A 22,603-nucleotide genomic window follows, 5' to 3' on the forward strand; every position below is an offset into this window, starting at 1 on the left:
CATGTGGAAGTTCCCAGGCCAAGGGTCAAATCTGGGCCACAGCAGCGACCTGAGCCACGGCAGTGACAACAGCAGATCCTTAACCCACTGAGCCACCAGGGGACTTCCACCAATTCTTTTCTTAATAAGCAATAAAAATACAATTCAGCACATATCATCTGACTACGCTTCGGTAGAAATAAGAACGCCAGCTACTAATGATCCATTTTAAAACCAGAAGTGGAAAAGCCCATTTCATTTCCAATAAGGTAACAGTGCAGATTACCTCTAGGTACAAAACATCATGCTTACATCATCTCTATATCTGGCCTTGTGTATCACCACTGCTTTGGAAGGGACAGTGGACTCAGGTTTCCGGATGTTAAATTCAGGCTTTGGTCTGGTCTGTTCTTGAAGATTTTTCCACTCATCTAGGGTCATCTCTTGAACTTGGTTTTCTTCTTCTACCTCCAAGTCAGGAACTCTATAAAGAAGTACAATCATAAAGAACAATTTTTCATTGGACCGAGATGTCTACTATCCCAAAGAGAAAGTCATAACCATTAGTTTAACATATTTTCACGGTACTGCCTCTCAAATCTAAATAAGGTAGGAGGGAGTTCCAGTTGTGGGGCAGTGGAAACAAATCCCACTAGTGTCCCTTGAGGATTCGGGTTTGATCCCTGGCCTCATGCATTGGGTCGGGGATCCGGTGTTGTTGTGAGCTGTGGTGTAGGTCACAGATGTGGTTCGGATCCTGCATTGCTGTGGCTGTGGTGTAGGCCAGCAGCTGTCGCTTGGATTCCACCCCTAGAACTTCCACATGCTACGGGTGCGGCCCTAAAAAGCAATCAATCAGTCAATAAAGCAATAAGGTAGGCAAATGTCTCAACCATAAGCTTCCTTATTTTATTTTTATCACTTTATGCCATCGCTGCCAACAGAAGATACTTCCTGTTTGTGTTCAAAGCAGTCTTTCAACAATGGAAACATCACCATTCCAGTGACATTAACATCACACTGTACCACCAGGTACTCCCTGCCATGTGGCATTACACACAATATGAGATTATTGTAGAAAAAAATGGGAGACGTTATTGAGACAAAATAATAGGAAACCATGAACAGAGTCACAATGGGTCACAAATGCTTACTTCTATAAATATTCTTCTCAAATTTCATGAATTTTTTTTTTTTTTTTTTTTTTTTTTTTACAGAAGACAGACACAGAGATCAGTGGAACAGAATTCAAAGTCCAGAAATAAGCCCTCATATTTACAATCAATTAATTTTTTTCAACCACAGCGTGAAAGACCATTCTTTTGATTGTGGATATCTAGTTTTTCCAGCACCATTTGTGGGAGAGACTATTCTTTTTCCTTTGAATTAAGCTGGACCGCTACCTCACACCGTATATACAAGAGCTGAAGGAATAAAACTCTTACAAGAAAACACAGGCATGATCCTTCATAACTTTGGATTAGGCAATGGTTTCTTATATATGATACCAAAAGCACCAGAAGCAAAAGAAAAAGTAAATAAACTGGACATCACCCAAACTGAAAACTTCTCTGCTGCAAAAGGACATGATCAAGAAAGTGGAAAGACAACTCACCAAACAGGAGAAAATATTTGCAAATCATATATCTCATAAGGGACTTCGATCTAAAATACATAAAGAATGCTTAGAGCTCAATAAAAAGAAATGACCCAACTAAAAACTATGCATTTGGCAAAACCATGAATGGACACTTATTTTGGTACATTTCATAATAAATAAATTTCATATCAGTTGAGGTGGTAGATATAGGTATTTACTGTAAAATTCTTTTAACTCTGCTGGGTTTGAAATTCTCTACAATAAAATGTTGGAAAACTATTTAATACTAATACTAATATTAAAACATATGCCAAACGTATATTAGCAAAAATATAAGAAGACACTGAGATCCGTAATACTGAAATACTGGAAACAACCCAAAGTCATCTGGAGATGAATTTGGTGGAAAAATTATGGCTACTAAACATGAATATTGAGCAGCTAAAAAGGAATGAGAAATATATATATATATTGCTAGGAAGCATCTCCTGGATATACCGATGAAAAAGCAGGGTCAAGTGGAATGTATGTTACCATTTACCTAAGAAAAAAGAAGACATACAAGCATATATATTATATAGGTGGTTTTTTGGGGGGGTTGCCCACATGTGTGGCATATGGAAGTTCCCAGACTAGGGGTTGAATCGGAGCTACATCTGAGGCCTATGCCACAGCCACAGCAATGCAGGATCTGAACTGTGTCTGTGACCTATACCACAGCTCACAGCAGTGCCAGATCCTCAATCCACTGAGTGAGGCCAGGGATCAAAGCCGCATCCTCATGGATGCTAGTTGGGTTTGTAATCCACTGAGCCTCAACGGGAACTCCCTACATACAGGTTTTATTTTATTTTTTTTTAATGTAATATAAAATAGGGCTCGAATAGGAATAGAAACTAGTTGGAAAATATTATGCTTTAACAGGTCACACTTTGGAAACATGTAAATATTTTACATAATTATAAGACGGATTTAAATTAAAATTCAATCTCTAAAACTTGGAAGCAAAATTAATCAAATTAGCCTGTGTATCAGATTGGTGATAAAAGCATCAGAAGAAAGTGAAGTACCTTTTAAAATACAAATTTGATTATTCATTTCTCTATATATAACTTTTTAAGAATCATACCATTGGTGGTAGTGCTGGTGCTGTTATTTGTGACTATTGTGTGTGTAGCAAATAAGTAATAGTGTGATGTTACTGACAACTAGGATTTTCAGCATAGAAAAAAAAGAGGAAAAAAAAAAAGATAAAGTTTAGCTGAAAATTTTGTATTCCTAAATTTCTAGTGGAAATACTGAGTGAGCTCATAAATATTTTATCTTAAAAATGTGTATGAAGAAAAAAAAATGTGTGTGTTTATTTCTCAGCTATGTCCATTTAAATGTCCTAGAAACAGTCAAGAACCTAATAGCAGTGAGTCCTCCTAGTGACCAGACTGTAGTCTCTAAATCCCATATTCTAGGAGTTCCCTTTGTGGCTCAGGGGAAATGAACCCAACTAGTATCCATGAGAATGTGGGTTTGATTCCTGACCTCGCTCAGTGGGTTAAGGGTCCGGCATTGCTGTGAACTGTGGTGTAGGTCACAGATGCGGCTCAGATCTGGTGTTGCTGTGGCTGTGGCCTAGGCCGGCAGCTGCAACTCCAATTTGACTCTTAGCCTGGGAATTTCCATATGCCGTGGGTGTGGCCCTAAGAAGACAAAACAAACAAACCAAAACCCCATATTCTATTATAGGACTCTAGCTCCACGGAAAAAATGGCTCAGTATAAGGTATGAAGATTGAAGTTTAGATGATGAGTCTAAAACGTGTCTTACCAGAAAGCAAGTAAACAAAGAACACTGAACATGTGTCAAAAGGATCAAGAATCAAAAAAATGGGGTCAGTATAAGCACCCATAAGCATAAAAACTCAGTGGATTAAAACACATCAAATATGCTTAAATCTCCAAGTTTATAACAATGCTTTAAAAAAAGTCATCAGGAGCTCCTGTCAATGGCTCAGTGGAAATGAATCTGACTAGGTACCATGAGGTTACAGGTTCGATCCCTGGCCTTGCTCAGTGGGTTAAGGATGCTGCGTTGCTGTGGCTGTGATGTAGACCGGCAGCTGTAGCTCCGATTGGACCCCTAGCCTGGGAATCTCCATATGCCTCAGGTGTGGCCCTAAAAAGCAAAAAAAAAAAAAAAAAAAAGGCATTGGCACCCTTGAAGGACCCGAGGAAACCAGCTCCTTATTCTGAAAATGAGTAAATTAAAAGTAAAATGTACCTTTTACTTATTCTTCCTTTTCTAAATGAATTTATACCTCAGTATAATCAAATTGTTTAAAAAAGTTTGTGTGTGTGTGTGTGTGTGTGTGTGTGTTTTTAGGGCCACACCTGAGGCATATAGAAGTTCCCAGGCTAGGGGTCAAATCAGAGCTGCAGCTGTCAGCCTACCCCACAGCTCACGGCAACGCCGGATCCTTAACCCACTGAGCAAGGCCAGGGATAAAACCAGCATCTTCATGGATGCTACTCAGGTTTATTACCACTGCGCCACAAGAACTCCATAGGTAAGTGTTTCTTTATAGGTCATCTCAGCTACTAAATGAAGAAAGAATGACAGAATTAGACTACCACTACTTAGCAGTCCTAATGATTAATGGATAAAGGCAATGATGATCGGAGGCCTTCCACAACCTATGAAATAATCGTGCCATAAAGTTGAACCTGAATTTGATCACCCCTCTGCCTCTCACTATTCACTTTCAGGAAATAAGAAAAAGCTGGGTCATTTGTCCAAAGAGTTTCCCAGAGTCAGAATTTTATTGATTGCATCCCTGCAGGCAGTGGTGTGCTGGTAAATATTTAACATCTGGGTCTCAGGGAGGAAAAAACCTGGATCTCTCGCACTTGCTAGTTTCTGTGGTGTAAATATATTCCACCTTGGAGGATCTGAAGCTACCAATGTGACATCAGTGTGACATCACTGAACAAAGAATTGGGAAGAGATGTGCAGTAGTACACCAATATGTAGTATTTCCACTGTACACATACAAGTGGGGTAAGTAACTTTAAGTACATAGGGAAAGGTAAAATGCGCTGCAATAATTAGGACACCGTGAGTTGCAAGGAGTTATTACCTTTGTTTTAACATTATAAATTCTAGGTTGACATAATTTCATTTTCAATGACTGTGTTTCGAAAATTTAACAATTGGCTGTTAACACCTTGGTGCAAGCCAGTTCCAGCGTAGTTTTTTCTTATTTCCTGAAAATGAATAGTGAGAGGCAGAGGGCTTGTTGACGTGGTAGGTGAGGAAGGAGAATGCACAGAGGGTGTCTGTACTGTGTCAGGCTGATCACTTCTGTGGAGGAATCGCTTGTAGCAGGTGCTCTACTCTGAATTGCACAGACTTGTCTGTGTATCACTAGAGGGCTGCATTCCTTACACGCCTTGTGCTTTTTTGTTCTTGTTCTTTATGTTTAGATATGATATTCAACAGGAATATAACGCACTCCTCAGTTCTAGGAAGGACTAAGGCAAGTGTATATCTAACAGAAAAGCATTGTAACTGCTATCCCTCTAAATTTAACACACACACCCTGTGAGTAATTCAAAGCCCTTCACAGGTCTTGATTTATGATGAAAAGTCATAGGAGATAATTTTCCATCAAAGCTGCTTATAGATATAAGGTGTCAAATCTATGACTTGTAATATGAACAATGCTGTACACAAATCTGATGGTTAAAGATTTGTGCAATATATTTACAAACAAATGGGACAATAATGCTAACATTTACTGTATGTTTACAAGGTGCCAGATGCTAATCAAAGTGCTTTACATTAATCCACCCATGACAATCCCACAGGTAAGTTAAAATTAATAACTCCATTTTACAGGTAAGAATCGAGAAAAGAGGTCATACAGCTAACATATAAATGAAAAAGCCAAATTTCACATCCAATCCTTCTATCTCCAAAGCCCACATTCAACCTCTGTGCTACTTTGGGAATAAGAGGGCAGGAAAATATGCTTAGATGGAACATGGTCAAGAAATGGACAGAGGAAACATACAAATATCAATTCCAATGTCCAAACTTCCATTCAGGCAGTACCTTTTTACCTAATCAAGTGAATCAAAGCAAAGTGGGTTCTAGACATAAACCTTCACTCACTTGAATACTCAACAGGGGCAAGTGGATCTAAGATCTAACCTAACATGTAAATAATACCTCCCACTTCCTTCCAAAGGAAATGAATTGCATGACAAACTTTTAGTGCCTCATATATCTGCTATAAAATTTCTGAAGAGGTATGGTCCTGCTTTAAGAAAATTCAATACATAATAACCCTCATTGTGTAAGGAAATACACTCAGAAACAAATGCCAATAAAAAATAATTCACTGCAGATATTTTGTAATAATGCTTCCTCATTCTTCTCTTCTCATAGGATTATTTATTTATTTTATTTTATTTTTTGGTCTTTTTTTTTTTTTTGTCTTTTCAAGGCCGTACCTCTTATCCCATCTTCAGTTCTTAGTATCAGGTTGGCACTTTTCTGTACAGCACAGGGAACCATACCTAGTCACTTGCGCTGGAACATGACGGGGGATAATGCGAGAAAAGAATACATATATATATATATATGCACACACATATATACGTGTATGACTGGGTCACTTTGCTGTACAGCAGAAATTGACAGAACATCATAAATAAACTATAATAAAACAAATAAAAAGTAAAAAAATAAGTAAATAAATGGTACTTTTTAATCTTTTTAATTTTGATACATTTTCATATGGAGTTTTCTTCATTCCAATTTTCCCTTGAGACTTTTGTCATCTTTTTTTTTTTTTTTTCGTCTTTTTATCTTTTCTAGGGCCGTGCCCACAGCATATGGAGGTTCCCAGGCTAGGGGTCCAGTCGGAACTGTAGCTGCCGGCCTACACCACAGCCACAGCAATTCGGGATCCAAGCCATGTCTGCAACCTACACCACAGCTCAGGACAACGCCAGATCCTTAACCCACTGAAGGAGGCCTGGGATTGAACCTGCAACCTCGTGGTTCCTAGTCGGATTCATTAACCACTGAGCCACAATGGGAACTCCTAAATGGCACTTTTAACCATTCCTACCATTCAGTAAAGAACATGAATGGTTGTGCTACAGTACCTGGTTCAATTCCTGCCTCTGCCGCTTACTGCAAGTTATTTAACCTATATGTCTCAGCATGAGAATAATGAACAATTATTAGTAATTCTCCTTCATGGGCAGCAGAGGGTTAAACTGGCTTAAGCCACGGAAGGTTTTAGAGCAGTTCCTGGCACACAACAACTACTCAATAAATGTTGGATTTATCCTCAAAGCAAAACAAGGGAAGCTGTCACAGGTATCCCCAGACATTAGAACACCACGTGACAAGGAACACGTCAAACTTCTGTAATGAAATGTGGAAGGAGGGGCCTGGCACATAGCATTGTCAACAAAAGGTGTCCAGTTCGAAGAAAATGTACTTGCTTTGGGGTGCAGGTTTGAACACTACGTGAGAGTACATTAAATTCACCTGCCAAGAAGTTCTAAACTGACACGTGCACATTCAGGAGGTGCCCTTGATGGATGCTATGGCTGCATGCTGAAAGCTTGGGTGTTAGATCGATACCCAGGCACAACCGAGATCACAGAGCATCTCTGTCTTAGGATGTATATACAAGCCTAATTTTGCAATTATTAAAAAATGTAACCGTGTTATTGGAAATGTTAGTAGTAATTTTGAAATTTGACAAGGCAGTGTGGGAACAGGAATTTCTCAGCATGGCTGGCACCCAGGCTGCAGGTGCTGGGCACTGCAGTTTCTGCAGTCCTAGCTGTGGCTCACTGCCCATTCCGCTCAGCAGAGGGAGACCTGCCAACTAGCTCCACCAGGATAGTGCAGAGAAGGAGACTGCCACCAAAACACTCAGTATTATTTTATCCTTTAGAATAACTGATTAGTTAGTTGAAACAAGTATTTTGTCTAATAGCTATGAATGTTGAGGTATCTCAATCAATTCAAAAGATGACAATTATGCTATCATTTACTATTATTCTGCTTTATATTACCTAAATTTATCAAAATGGTTTATTGGGTCAAAAAGAAACTGATTTTTCCTGAAGGTATCTAGTTAACTCACTTTCTCAACATTCATATACACTGTTGATCTATTTCCTTAGTTAACTCACTGTGCAAATATTCATATTAACTGTTAATCTATTTCTTTAAATAAGTTTCTTAGTTGTTTTGCATAATAATAAATAAGTTTCTTAGTTGTTTTGCATTCACAACCATCAATCATAGCAGCATTTTCACTCTTGTAATAAGTTACAATAATAATAACAGATATTTGGAGTTCCTGTTGTGGCTTAGTGGTTAATGAATCCGACTAGGAACCATGAGGTTGCGGGTTCAATCCCTGGCCTTGCTCAGTGGGTTAAGGATCCGGCATCGCCATGAGCTGTGGTATAGGTCACAGATGCAGATTGGATCCTGCATTGCTGTGACTGTGGTGTAGGCTGGAGGTTCCAGCTCCAACTGGACCTCTAGCCTGGGAACCTCCATATGCCATGGGTGCGGCCGTAGAAAAGACAAAAAAAAAAAAATAAAAATAATAATAGCAGACATTTGTATAGCACTAACTACATACCAGGCCGCAGTCTTCGTAACACACACGTACACTCAACCTATACTTACAACGGTCTTCTGATGTAGGTACTGTTATTAGACCCATTTCACAGATGAAGAGAACTGAGGCATAGAAAGATTAAATAACTTGCCCAAACCACTAAATGGCAGACCTGGAACTTGAACCCAGAACACTGGCTCAGAGTCTGTGCTCTAAACCATAGAACACCCTCCTCTCTGCAACTGAAGGTGAGAAAGAGTTAAATAAACAGGTGAAGGGGGGGTGTGGAAGAGATGGACAGAAAAAACCAGAAAACCGTACTTGCAAAAGCTCTTTGCTAGGGAGTTCCCATCATGGCTCAGCAGTAATAAACCTGACTAGTATCCATGAGGACACTGTTACAGCTCCGATTTGACCCCTAGCCTGGGAACTTTCATATGCCGTGGATTCGGCCCTAAAAAGACAAAAAAAAAAAAAAAAAAGCTTTTTGCTAGGCGTTGCACAGGAGCTGGGAACATGACATCAAAGCCACGTGATGAACCCCGAGAAGGCACAGGAGTGGCTGAACTTGAGGGCTCTTCTGGGGCCAGACCTCACAGGACCATGCAGGTCAGGGCAAGGGACAGAAAAAAGATGGGCAGCCACAGTGGGTCTTACTGAGGGATGGGGGCATGACAATCAGAAACCAGTGTGAAAGTCGCTTTGGTGTGCAGACAGGTTGGTAGGAGGTGAGAATGCAGGGAGCCTGGTTAGATGCTCCAGTGAGACAACACTAGCAGTAGCTGAGTCTGCAGTGGTGAGTGGAGATAATAGATATAAAAAGATAAGCATCCTCAGGGCAGGGTGACAGAATGGACTTTGGGGACAGAGGGTCAAAAAGGAGGAAATCTTAAGAATGACTCTGAGGTTTCTGGTTTGTGCAACTGGATGGATAGCAATGCTGGTCCCCTGATGAGGACCTGGGACTTGTGGTCCTTAGTCCTGGCCACGCTGAGGCTGAGCACGAGGAGCATTTGGGATGTCTCTAGGGAGGTGTCCAGGTGGCAGAGGGACACACAGGCTTGAAGCCCATGTTGAAGGTTGGAGGCAGAGGTGAATATTTAGAGTCTAGGGATAAATAACAATTCAAGGTGTAAGGGCATGAGACACTAGAAACAAAGAGCCCTGAAGAAGTTGACATTTTTTTTCTTTTTAGGGCTGCACCTGCAGCGTATGGAAGTTTCCAGGCTAGGGGTCCAATTGGAGCTACAGCTGCCAGCCTACACCACAGCCACAGCAATGGGATCCAAGCTGCATCTTCAACCTACACCACAGCTCACAGCAATGCTGGATCCTTAACACACTGAGCAAGTCCAGGGATCGAACCCGAGTCCCCATGGATACTAACTGGATTCTTAACCCCCTGAGCCACAAGGGGAACTCTAACTCGACATTTATTTATTTCTTGGCCACGCCCACGGCACGGCACGTGGAAGTTCCTGGGCCACGGATCAAACCCATGCCACAGTAGCAATCTGAGCCACTGCAGTGACAATGCCGGATCCTTAACCCACTGAGCAAGGCCAGGGATCAAACCCACAAACTCACAGTTCCCAGTCGGATTCGTTTCCACTGCGCCATGACAGGAACTCCAAGAATTTTTAAATTAAAGTACGTATATTGTTTTTTCATTTTTTTTTCTTTTTTGGCTGCACTGAGGTATATGGAGTTCCTGGGCCAGAGATCAGATCCCAGCCACAGTTGTGACCTAAGTCATAGCTGCGGCAATGCCAGATCCTCAAGTCACTGTGCCAGGCCGGGGACTGAACCTGTGTCCCAGCATTCCCAAGATGCTGTTGATCCCACCGCGCTGCAGTTGGAACCTAGTTTTTTAGACATACGGCACACTTAACAGACTACAGTACAGTGTAGGCGTAACTTTTATAGCCACTGGGAAGCCAAAAAAAAAAAAAAAAAAAAAATCCTGTGACTTTTTTTGTTGTGATATTCCTTTTATTGTTATGGTCTGGAACCAACTTGCAGTGTCTCTAGGATATGCTGGAAAAGTCAACTGTTCTGAGAGGCCGAGAAAGATGCAGACTGAAACATCTGTCAGGTCTGAAGATATGCGGGGCAATGAGGACAGAGCCAGCTCTGGAGTAAAGTGAGGATGAAGTGAGAGGGGAGGAGATGAAGGCGTGGCCACAACCCTGCAAAAGGCAGCTGAATGAGATGCAGGGGCAACGAGAGGCTGAAAACAGGAGAGACTGAGTGTGGAAAAGTGTTGCTTGACCAGAGGTGGGAGGAAGGAGGTAAGAGTACCTAAAGCAGAAGGAGCTAACTAATGGTGAGATTTCTGTCAAGTCAGTAGGAAACAGGATCCAGAGGCTGAAAAGGCAGAGAGACGGCGCCTCTGTTTTACCACAGGGGAAGGGGGTCAGGATGCAGGTGCAGGAGGTTTGCATCTTTGGGAGTGGTGAAGGTCCCACCTGATGGCTCCTGATGTCTCTGTGACACTGGAGGCAAAGCTGTACCGAGAAAATGAAAGAGGAGGTGTGGGTCTGGAGAGGATGGGGAAGGGAAAGGTGGGGGACGGTGTCAGGGCTTTGAGGAGACACGACCTAGTTATCTTAGCGGGTGGGGGAAAGAGCAAACCTGTGAAACAGGCATTGCTTGGAGGTGTCGGGGGCTCATTTCAGAATGTGGTGATCAGGAGTTTGCAGGGGTTCCCATCAACCCCACTGCGTGACTCTCAGTGCTCAGCCTGTGGGTGCAGGCAGAGAGAAGGCAGATGGCTACTGGTCACCCAGGAGGTGGGTTCTGCTGGCAAAGTCAAAAGATCTAAGGGCAAAGGAGTTTAAAGATTAGGCAAGGGGGCTAGAGATGGACCATGGAGAAAAGAGGGAAGAGGGACTGGGAAAGAATAAAGACTAAAGGATGGGGGTCCTGATGAGAAAGAGACTTGTCACAGTCCAGGCTGCTGATGGAAAAGAGGCTGCGGGCACAGGGCAGGATCCCTGAATTGAACCCATTAATTACCATTCATAATCATTCGCTAGATTATCTGAATTATTAATCCGTTTGACTACTCATGAGCACATTAAGAAGGTCAACCTTCTGTGATCTGACAAAAGGCTGAGCTTCCTGCTCTATGAAGAGCTCTTAGAAATCTTTAAGAAAATGACCAACGACCCAATGGGAAAAATGAACGACACACTCACTTGGCTGGAGATTCCTGGATCCCTGAATTGAACCCATTTATTATCATTCATAATCATTTGCTAGATTATCTGAATTATTAATCCGTTTGACTACTCATGAGCACATTAAGAAGGTCAACCTTCTGTGATCTGACAAAAGGCTGAGCTTCCTGCTCTATGAAGAGCTCTTAGAAATCTTTAAGAAAATGACCAACGACCCAATGGAGAAAATGAATGACGCACTCACTTGGCTGGAGCTTCCTCCTCCAGGGGGCACAGGGACTCGTCCACGGCTGTGGCCTCCTCCATCGGAGCAGTCGGGTCCACATCACTACAAGGCAGTGAGAATAAGGCTGATCACATACATGTTTGTTGATATTAATGCTTTTACACACTCAATATAGAAGAAAACACTTCAATGCCCTTTTTAAGTAAATATCCCTCAAGGAATTAATGTGTACATACAGATAACCTATATCAGAATAAAGAAAAAGGAGAGAATTGCTCTTAATTGCTAATCCATATAAATTATTTCTAAAAATGTGAGAAGTATTTCAGAAAGAAAAGTTTCCATAAGGAGTTCCCATTGTGGCGCAGTGGTTAACGAATCCGACTAGGAACCATGAGGTTGCAGGTTTGATCCCTGCCCTTGCTCAGTGGGTTAACGACCCGGCGTTGCCGTGAACTGTGGTGTAGGTCACAGACGCGGCTCGGATCCCAAGTTGCTGTGGCTCTGGTGTAGACTGGCGGCTTGGATTCAACCCCTAGCCTGGGAACCTCCATATGCCGCGGGAGCGGCCCAAGAAATAGCAAAAAGACAAAAAAAAAAAAAAAGTTTCCATGAATGGCCTAAAATTAAAAACAAATTGTAAAGGACCAGAACAATTACTCAAAACTTATTATCCTACGAAATTCCAAATGTTAACAGGGGCCATAAAAGTTCTCAATCCACAAATGTTAAATGACTTGTAATAGATAAGAAAATGCCATATCAGGAGTTCCTGCAGTGGCTCAGTGGAAGCAAATCTGACTAGTAACCATGAGGTTGCAGGTTCGATCCCTGGACTCACTCAGTGGGTTAAGGATTTGGGGTTGCCATGAGCTGTGGTGTAGGTCACAGATGTAGCTTGGATCTGGCATTACTGTGGCTGTGGTGTAGGCTGGTGGCTACAGCTCTAATTCGACCCCTAGCCTGGGCACTTCCATATGGTGCAGGTGCGACCCTAAAAAGCAAAAAAAAAAAAAAGAAAAAAAGAAAAAAAGAAAATGCCATATCAAACAAAAAATGGCAGGAAAGTAGAAACACTGCACAAAAAGGAATGTGTTAAGATTACAAACAAGCTGATGGTAACGATACCAGAAAAATACAGCTCTGAAACATCAATTTACGTACCATCACATATAAATACTCAATCTACAGATTAGAAATTATAGCACAATGGAAAACAATTTGAATTTTAACAAACGTAATTTTAATTTTTTTATGTTGATATTAATCCTATCTGAACATTACTTTAAAAAAGAGTATCAGCAAAAAGAAATTTCATTTTCAGGAAAATGCTAAAATCAGTCAATATAAATATATCCATTAGAAATATTTTCCACTCTCTATACAGAAGCCGGCACTTTTTCATTCCCAATTCAGGAAAAATCTTCATACATTAGGTTTTGTTTTTTTTTTTTTTTAAAAGTACACATAAAATGAACTATAATAAAAAGAATAGACTTCTTACATTACATTTTTTTTTCAATTCTCAACTCAAAGCCATTCTAGTCAACTTTAAAAACCACTGTTTTTCAACACAAAATTTGAATAATTTTTCCTTTTAAAAAAGGTCCAAATGAAATGCTCTCCATGTTTGGAAGGACATTAGTGCTGCTCTGCCTGGTGGAGGCCCCTTCACAAAAGCGGCCTTTGCCCATCAGTCTGAACCTTGGAGGGGTCATGGGAGTTTTGTGTATCCAAGAGTCTAGCAGCAGTGCCAGTACTGGATTACCCCACCTTCTTCTTTATGCCCTTGGCCATGTAATAAACCAAGGGGATAAAAAAACTTGGATTCGCTGACAGTTCATAGCTTTCAACAATTAAAAATCATGAAGGAGATATAGGGGAGGAAAAAAGAAACAGAATACAGGAGTTCCTGTGGTGGCACAGCGGAAACGAATCCGACTAGGAACCATGAGGTTGTGGGTTCGACCCCTGGCCTTACTCAGTGGGTTAAGGATCCAGCGTTGCCATGAGGTGTGGTGTAGGTTGCAGATGCAGCTTGCATTGTTTTGTCTGTGGCCAGCAGCTGTAGCTCCGATTAGACCCCCAGCCTGGGAACCTTCATATGCTACAAGTGTGGCCCTAAAAAAAAAAAAGAGAAGCAGAATACCAAACAAAGAGACTATGTAAAAACCAGCATTTCTTAAACCAGTCAGTCAATTAAGGGAAAAAAAAAAATTACAGACTTCTTCCCTATATTGACCTAAATTATTTTATGAATAAACTAATTGTGTGCTTATAGCTCTCATAGAACCATATGATCCAAACTAGAAAAGAATTAAGTTTCAAGATTAGCAAGCATTTACTTTGGCAAATGTTGTTGTTTTGTTGAAAGTAAATCACCAATAAGATGATAAAGAAAGTAAATCACTTTATAAGAGGATAAAGCTCCAAGGCTGATGTCTCTATTTTGACTTCGGTTATATAAACGTAGAAAATGTCTATGGGCTCTAGTATGGTCCCACAACAATGTTAAACATATTAAGGCTTTGTTAACTAGTTCAAATTTAATCAGAATATCCACTTAACCAAATCTATGAAACTGAACAGATTTTAATCAAATGCGGCTTGATTACTACAGAAAACTGTCTTATTCTCCACAATTAAAGTTAGAAAGCAGCATTACTGAAAACTGCCTGGGTGTCTATTTCAGTTGGTAAGTGAAAATAATATCTGATATAACACTCTTTAAATTACGGTAAATGGAGAAAATTCTGTTTTCAGGTACTCTTGGTCAAACTCCTGAAGAAAACAATGGAAATGGCTCAGTCACCCCATTTGAAAGTGTTTTGCCCACAGATCTGGTTATACTGCCAATGTCTTCAAACAAGAATACAATACTAGAAGTTCCCCTAGTGGCTCAGTGGTTAATGAACCTGACTAGCATCCATGAGGATGCAATTCGATCTCCGGTCTTGCTCAGTGGATTAAGGATCCGGCATTGCCGTGAGCTGTGGTATACGTCACAGAAGCAGCTCAGATCCTGCACTGCTGTAGCTGTGGCTGTGGTGGGCAGCTACAGCTCCAATTCGACCCCTAGCCTGGGAACTTCCATATGCCTCGGGTACAGCCCTAAAAAAGACCAAAACAAAAAAGTCTTATCCTACAAAAAAAAATCTGGTAATTACAGATTATTACCACCGAAGAGCTGTAACTTTGTAACTCACAAACCAATCCAAAATGAGTGCCATGGGGCATGTGTCAGTTTAACACTGGGACCCACCATCCACCAAGTGCACACTCGGTCACTTCTTCATGTTCCAAGGCCAATACTTACCCCTTAGGGGTAAGAGATCACTTGGAGCCAAAACAATTTTAAATTCAAATGCAAATGGAAATGGAGTAGTAGTGGTGGACAAGATAGTAAATTAGATGATTCTGAAGGTGCCTGAATTGCTTTTTAAAAACATACTATCACAGGAAAACAAAATAAACAGATTTGCAATTGAGGCTCTATAGCACCCCAGTTTGAGAAACATTTAACAAGTTTCCTTTCAAGGACAATAAAGATACGCAATGGCAGTTAATCTACTTTTACATTTGGTATATTCTGTATATTTGTTTTTAAGGACAACAATTTAACTTTTTTTTTTTTTTGTCTTTTTGGGGCCACACCTGCAGCATATGGAAGTTCCCAGGCTAGGGGTAGAATTGGAGCGTAGCTGCCGGCCTACACTGTAGCCACAGCAACGTGGGATCTAAGCCTCGTCTGCAAACTACACCACAGCTCATAGCAAGGTCAGATCCTTAACCCACTGAGCGAGGCCAGGGATGGAACCCGCATCCTTATGGATACTAGCTGGGTTCATTACCACAGAGCAGCGACAGGAACTCCCAAGGATAACAATTTAAGAAAAATAAGTTTATGTGAAAAGCTTACATTCTTCAAAAGAAGAAAAGTGGAAGTCTGAGTCCCCTCAAGCCTTCAAACTTGTGGAAAGCCCTCCCTGCAACACATCCTGAAGCAACTCACTCCTTGTCCTCCTGCCTATCTCTGTGCTCACACCAAGAAGGTGTCGTCCCTGCAGCCCTGACATGACAGAAACCACAGAGCCAGGTACCTTCTCTAAGTGGTAAAACTGGCACAGATAGAAACGACCATAAAGCCTCGGAATATATCACATTTGAACCTCAGAGGAAATTTATCCTTGAGCTCTGATCTGCAAGTGATCTTATAAAATCAAGATGCAATGTGCATAAAAACTTTCAAAGGGCACAGAAAAATAAACTATAGAATACCCAGGAATTTAAAAAGCATTCTGAGGAGTTCTCTTCGTGGCACAGCAGAAACAAATCCGACTAGGAACCATGAGGTTGCAGGTTCGATCCCCAGCCTCACTCAATGGGTTAAGGATCTGGTGTTGCCATGAGCTGTGGTGTAGGTTACAGATACGGCTCGGCTCTGGCATTGCTGTGGCTGTGGTACAGGCTGGCAGCTGTAACTTCAATTAGACCCCTAGCCTGGGAACCTCTATATGCCACAGGTGATGCCCTAAAAAGCAAGAACAAACAAAAATAAAGAAAAAAATAAAATGCATTCTGAGGCATACGCAAACATACAGTGCCTTGCCTTTGGGGCATTAGCAAATACACAAATTTGCACAGCTACAATGAGATAAAATAAAAGAATCTGAAAGCAGATTCAAATCCAACTGCAATATGGCAAACCTGTTTTAAAACGTCATCTCTGCCGTATAGCCCTGGGAACTCTATCTAGGCACTTATGATGGAGCATGATGGAGGATAATGTGAGAAAAAGAATGTACATATGTAGGTGTGACTGGGTATATGTACAGTGACTGGGTCTACTGTACGGTAGAAAATTGACAGAACAGCGTAAATCAGCTATAATGGAAAAAATAAAAATCCTTTAAAATAAAAGTCAGCTCAGGAAACGAAAGCCTAAAATCAATCTCTACTTAAAGCACAGAAGTATAAAGACACTGCGGGCAAAACAAAGAGGACATGATTTTAGAGATAGGCAAAGAGAGATCCAGATTATTTCCACTTAATTGTAGGTTCACAGAGTGCACACATTTGCACCATACCTGGTATCTTTACCTGATCCCCAGGTGCGAACTCCATATCCACCCGTGTTGTCTTCAGTTCTGATTGCTCTAGAGAAAGAAAGAATATTCCCTTAAACAGGAAGCCGGCTTCCAGTCAATACCCAAGTCAGAAAACTTGATTATTGGAGTTCCTGTCGTGGCGCAGCAGAAACGAATCTGACTAGCATCCATGAGGATGCAGGTTCGATCCCTGGCCTCGTGCAGTGGGTTAAGGATCCGGCGCTGCCGTGAGCTGTGGTGTAGGCCCCAGCCACAGCTCGGATCTGGCGTGGCTGTGGCTGTGGCGTAGGCCGGCTGCTACAGCTCTGATTAGACCTCTAGCCTGGGAACCTCCATGTGCACATGGGTATGGCCCTAAAAAGACAAAAAAGAAAGAAAAGTTGATCATAAAAGCTGTCCCAGGATGAGCTCCCTCAGGAATAAAAGCATACTAATATAAAGTCAATTAAATATTATCACATAACAAGCAGATTCATACCATGTATTAGCAGGATGTTAAAGGGAAAATTGCATTTACAAAAAAACTTACATTTTATCACTGCCACCGTATCTCTCAAATTCTCGTTTCCCTCTCTGGTCAAAACCGTCAAAAGCTCTGTTCCCAAGACCACCTCTGCCTCTGCTTCGCATGCCCCCTCTTGGGCCTCCACGTCCTCTCAGTGGTCTGTCTCGATCAAATCTGTCAACTGGTCTAGGAAGAATGGATACAATAAAAAGTGGTGAAGGGGTTAAAGAGCTGAGGCTTTTTGGGGAAAAAAAATTCTAGAAGGGAAGTTCCGGTCATGGCTCAGCGGAAACAAATCTGACTAGGATCCATGAGGACGTAGGTTCAATCCCTGGCCTCACTCAGTAGGTTAAGGATCTGGTGTTGCCCTGAGCTGTGGTGTAGGCCAGTGGCTATAGTTCCGATTTGACCCCTAACCTGGGACCTTCCGTGTGCCGCAGGTGTGGCCCTAAAAAGACAAAAAAAAAAAAAAAAAAAAAAAAAAAAATCTAGAAGGGCATTATGGTTATAGTATATTGAAAAGAGCGGTGCAGCTTGAATAATAATAAATTTTACTGAACACACACTATCTCTGGCACCGTTCTGAACCCTTCACGGACAGTCATTTAATTACAGCTACTGCCCACAGATGAGGAAGATAGTTGAAGATGACTCTTTTGTTGTTAATCTAATAGCAACTTTTGTCTCTATGTCATTTGACCTTTATGTACCATTTGACACTGTAGATTTCTAAGAGGAAATGTGAGGAAATGAAGCACAAAAACATATGGAAAATAATGCCAAGAGTCAAAACCAGGCCTAAATTTACATGAAATTTAGTTCAGATGGTGATAAAGTAACAAATTCATTAAAAACCTAACAGTAATTGAAACTGACCCTAAAAACAGGCCTGTGTGTTCTGGTGTATTTTAATCCCTTAAATCTTTTTTTTTTTTTTTTTTTTTTTTTAATTCCATAGGTTGACCCTCTTTCCCAACCCCCAATTAAACATATTCTCATTTGCTTCTTTATAATCCCCTTCTTATAAATATATCCTCTTTTTTTATAGGTTGGTGAGCATCGAGGAATCTGATACTCCATTTAGGAAGCTTTACTGTGATACAATCACAAGCAAAAGCAAGGAAAATAATATTGCATTGGGCCAAGTATCCCACCTCGATTTGCATGCCTGTAAACCCCTCTCTTACAACAGTCTTAATAAGTAGACGTGAGCAGCCGTTTCATAGGTAAAGGGAATGAAATTCATGGAGGGAGGAGTAAGTGGGGAGTTAATGGGTACAGTTTGGGACAGATGAAAAGTTCTGGTGATGGATATCGGGGATGGCTGCACAACCATTAATGTACCTAATGCCATGGCACTGTACGCATAAAAAGTGGTTAGAATGGTCAATTTTATGTTATGTATATCTACCGCAATTTAAAAAAACTGCTTCCTCATGAGGAAGGAAAAAAACCCAAACATCTCAGTAAGTGATTCGTTCAGAACTGCAACTGGCTTTAAATGAGCAGCAGTAAACTGCCGAAAGAGCCAAGAGCTGAACTGTATCCAGACAGATGCAAATTAATTTCCTAATAGTCTATGTTCTAAGAGTTCACTTAAGTTCCATCATGTGGAGCCTAAAGAAAAACTCCTGCTGCATTAAAACAGTAGTTACATTTCCAGAATATGTGCAACGAGTGCCATGGCTGATCTCTGCGCCTGAGCCATGCAGTTAGTCTCAGCATCATTTGTGCCACTGCTTCTACGTGTTTTTTGTTTTGTTGTCTTTTTTAGGGCCACACCCACGGCATACAGAAATTTCTATATTCCCACCAGGTTAGGTGTCGATTCAGAGCTACAGCTGCCAGCCTATACCACAGCCATGGTAACGCTGGATCTGAGCCATATTTGCAAGCTATACCGCAGCTCACAGCAACAGCAGATCTTTAACTCACTGATTGAGGCCAGGAATGGAACCCCCGCATCCTCCTGGATACTAGGTGGGTTCATTTCTGCTACGTCACAATAGGATCTCCTGCTTCTATGTAAAAACATGTGTTCTACTTAGGGAGTTCCCTTGGTGGCACAGTGGTTAACGAATCTGACTAGGAACCATGAGGCTGTGGGTTTAATCCCTGGCCTCTCTCAGTGGGTTAAGGATCCGGCCTTGCCGTGGCTCTGGTGTAGGCTGGCAGCTACAGCTCCGATTCGACCCCTAGCCTGGGAGCCTCCATATGCTGCGGGAGTGGTCCTAGAAAAGGAGAAAAGACAAAAAAAAAAAAAAAAAAAAGTGTTCTACTTTTCCTGGAATAAAAATCCAGTCACTAAAATTCTGGGAGTTTCCTCATCCATAAATTGAGAAGAATGAATTAGTGTGTTACAATGAGCAAGATTCTATAACTCTGTCCAATGAATATGTATAGCTATCACAGAAATGCAAGGTGACAACCGTTTTTACTACCAAGTAAGCAAAGGTCTGACTTTATCACATTCAAGGCTACACAAAGTGCTCTGAGAAATGCTCTTAAAAATTATTAGTGATAAGAGTAAATTGATAGGTTACTAGGATAGTGATGTTTTTTGTTTGTTTTTGCTTTTAAGGGCTGCACCTGCAGCATATGGAAGTCCCCAGGCTGGGGTCAAATCAGAGCTGCAGCTTCTGGCCTATGCCACAGCCATAGAAACTTGGGATTAGAGCCACAGCTGCAACCTACACCACAGCTCATGGCAATGCCAGATCCTTAACCCAATGAGCGAGGCCAGGGATTGAACCCAAATCCTCATGGATACTCGTCGGGACTTAACCCACGGAGCTACAATGGGAACTCCCTGTCACTATGTATTATAGCACACCCTTGTCCCAATTTTTGTTTTCACACTACAGGTACCTACCCAACCTTGCATTGAAGAAAAAACTGGGTCCCAGATTTGGAAACCGGACATACAGCTGAGAACCATTTTATGACCCTAACTTCAAGAACTCCATCCAGGAAAGTCCCTACGTATATAAAAAGCTGCTCAATGGGTATTATTTATAAAGGTAAAAAACTAGAGTTGAGCAAAAGTCCACTACTGGGATAATTACATTATAATTCTCCAAAAAAATAGATCACAGATTGTTACAGAACCATTAGAAATGCTTACCAAACATTGTCAATGACATTGCTGTTCATGACTTTAGTTTGTCAAGTGGACAAGAAAGACTGGTACTTGGTGTATAGACCCTATCATCTTAACATCTGAGTATATCTATGTATAAAAAGAAAGGAAAAAAATGGGCCAAGTGTTAAAAGTCACCTATCATCTCAGATGGTGAGATAGGCAGTTTTAATCTTCTTTATAATTTTATGCATTTTCCAAATTGCCTAAAGTAACTATAAATTATTTTTATTAAAGATCTTATGGGGAGTTCCCGTTGTGGCGCAGGGAAAACAAATCCAACTAATAATCATAAGGAAACGGGTTCCATCCCTGGCTTCGCTCAGAGGGTCGGGAATCCAATGTTGCTGTGAGCTGTGGTGTAGGCTGGCAACTATAGCTCTGATTCGACCCCTAGCCTGGGAACTTCCATATGCTGTACACGTAGCCCTAAAAAGCAAAAACAAAAACATTCCTATGTCTCTTTATTAATAGAAGAGTAATTATTATTTTTTTTTTTGGCCATACCCACAGCATGCAGAAGTTCCCGGCCAGGGATCAAACCCATGCCACAGCAGCGACAATACTGGATCCTTAACCTGCTGAACCACCAGGGAACGTCAGAAGAGTATTTTTTAAGAAAAAAAGAGAAAATATCTTTTCTGATAGCACGACTTAACAAAAAATATATTCAAATTTCCTTGAAAGTAAAAATTCCCTACTTATTCCTAATGTGATACACAGAGAAGGACATAAGACATCACAGTTCTGTGGTATTCCTGTCAAAATGCATAATCTTGTTCCATTAGATTCCATGCTCACATTCTAGGCTGTTTTACAAAATAACTGGTCCATATTCTTTCAAATTCTCAAATCCATAAAATAAAGAAAGACTCGAGTTGTTTCAAATAAAGACGACTAAATACAATGCACCTTCCTGGACTGGATCCTGAACCCAGTTTTTTTTTTTTTTTTTTTTTCTTTTACTAAAAGGACATTATTAGGACAACTGGTGAAATCTGAATAGTCTGTAGATTACATCATTTAGAGAATTAGATAATAGTATTACATCTATGCTAATGAGTTTGATGACTGTACCATGTTTTTAGGAACTATAATTAAAGTATTTAAGGATAAAGGGACATTTCTGCACCTTACTCTGAAATGACAAAAAGTGTGTGTGCGTGAGAGAGCAGGGGAGAGAGGGAGGGAGGGCTATGATAAAGCAAATATCGCAAAATGTTATTTGGGGGAATCTGGATGAGGGTAGATGGAAATTCTTTATACAGTTCTTGCGACTTGCTGTAAGTCTGAAATACGCATCACGTGATAGGCATTTTTCTTCATGTTAACATACAAAGACCTATCTTGTCTTTTTTAAAGACTCATAATTTTGCTACTAAGAAAAGCTGGAGACAGAGACTTGTGCTTTTGAGCTCTAATTTCCGCATTCTCATTGAAAAATATCCCTGAAGGGAGGAAAAAAAATACACAAAAGCTTCCCCAAATAAGCAGCTCTGATCCTGAAGGCTTTCTCAAAGCAGGCAGACTTTAGCCATTACACAGCAAATCTTTTTTTTTTTTTTCTTTTTGTCTTTTGTTGTTGTTGTTGCTATTTCTTGGGCCGCTCCCGCGGCATATGGAGGTTCCCAGGCTAGGGGTCGAATCGGAGCTGTAGCCACCGGCCTACGCCAGAGCCACAGCAACGCGGGATCCGAGCCGAGTCTGCAACCTACACCACAGCTCACGGCAACGCCGGATCGTTAACCCACTGAGCAAGGCCAGGGATCGAACCCGCAACCTCATGGTTCCTAGTCGGATTCGTTAACCACTGCGCCACGACGGGAACTCCATACACAGCAAATCTTAAGTCACCAACCAAAACAGCAGCATGGAGCCTTTTTCTAGTTCTCACCCTCTAACATGGTGGCAGATATACCATTTGTTTTGGAGGCATAACTTCAAGGGAATGGGTCTGCAGAAGTCACCACTTGCTCACCCTCTCCTTTAATGGAGCTATTTGCTGCTGGATTTCTTATTTGTTTGCTTGTTTTAATGGACTTACAGCATTGTTTTATAAAGCCATGTTTCTGGCTAAAACTTAGAGACAGAATCCTAAGGGGCAGCGGAACGAGCAAAGAAGTTGAAAGACTTTGGGAATCATGGCTCATCTTGACCTTAAACTACACTATTCTAGTCTCCTTTAGCCTTTTAAACTTTCTTTTCCTTT

General features: G+C 41.1%; 1 protein-coding gene across 1 annotated transcript in view; it reads right to left on the reverse strand.

The window, feature by feature from the left end:
- The window catches only part of HABP4 (hyaluronan binding protein 4), a 36,743-nt gene that overhangs the window by 6,639 nt on the left and 7,501 nt on the right, over window positions 1-22,603 (reverse strand). Inside the window, 4 exon segments of the mRNA NM_001244681.1 lie at window positions 292-463; window positions 11,661-11,744; window positions 16,730-16,798; window positions 17,280-17,441. Coding sequence (NP_001231610.1) covers window positions 292-463; window positions 11,661-11,744; window positions 16,730-16,798; window positions 17,280-17,441 — 487 coding nt within the window.

This window comes from Sus scrofa, chromosome 10 (genome assembly GCF_054392235.1).
Source record: "Sus scrofa isolate SSC_HxYL_T2T_F1_AM1 chromosome 10, Sscrofa_HxYL_maternal_Yorkshire_Landrace_v2.0, whole genome shotgun sequence".
Taxonomy (NCBI): Eukaryota; Metazoa; Chordata; class Mammalia; order Artiodactyla; family Suidae; genus Sus; species Sus scrofa.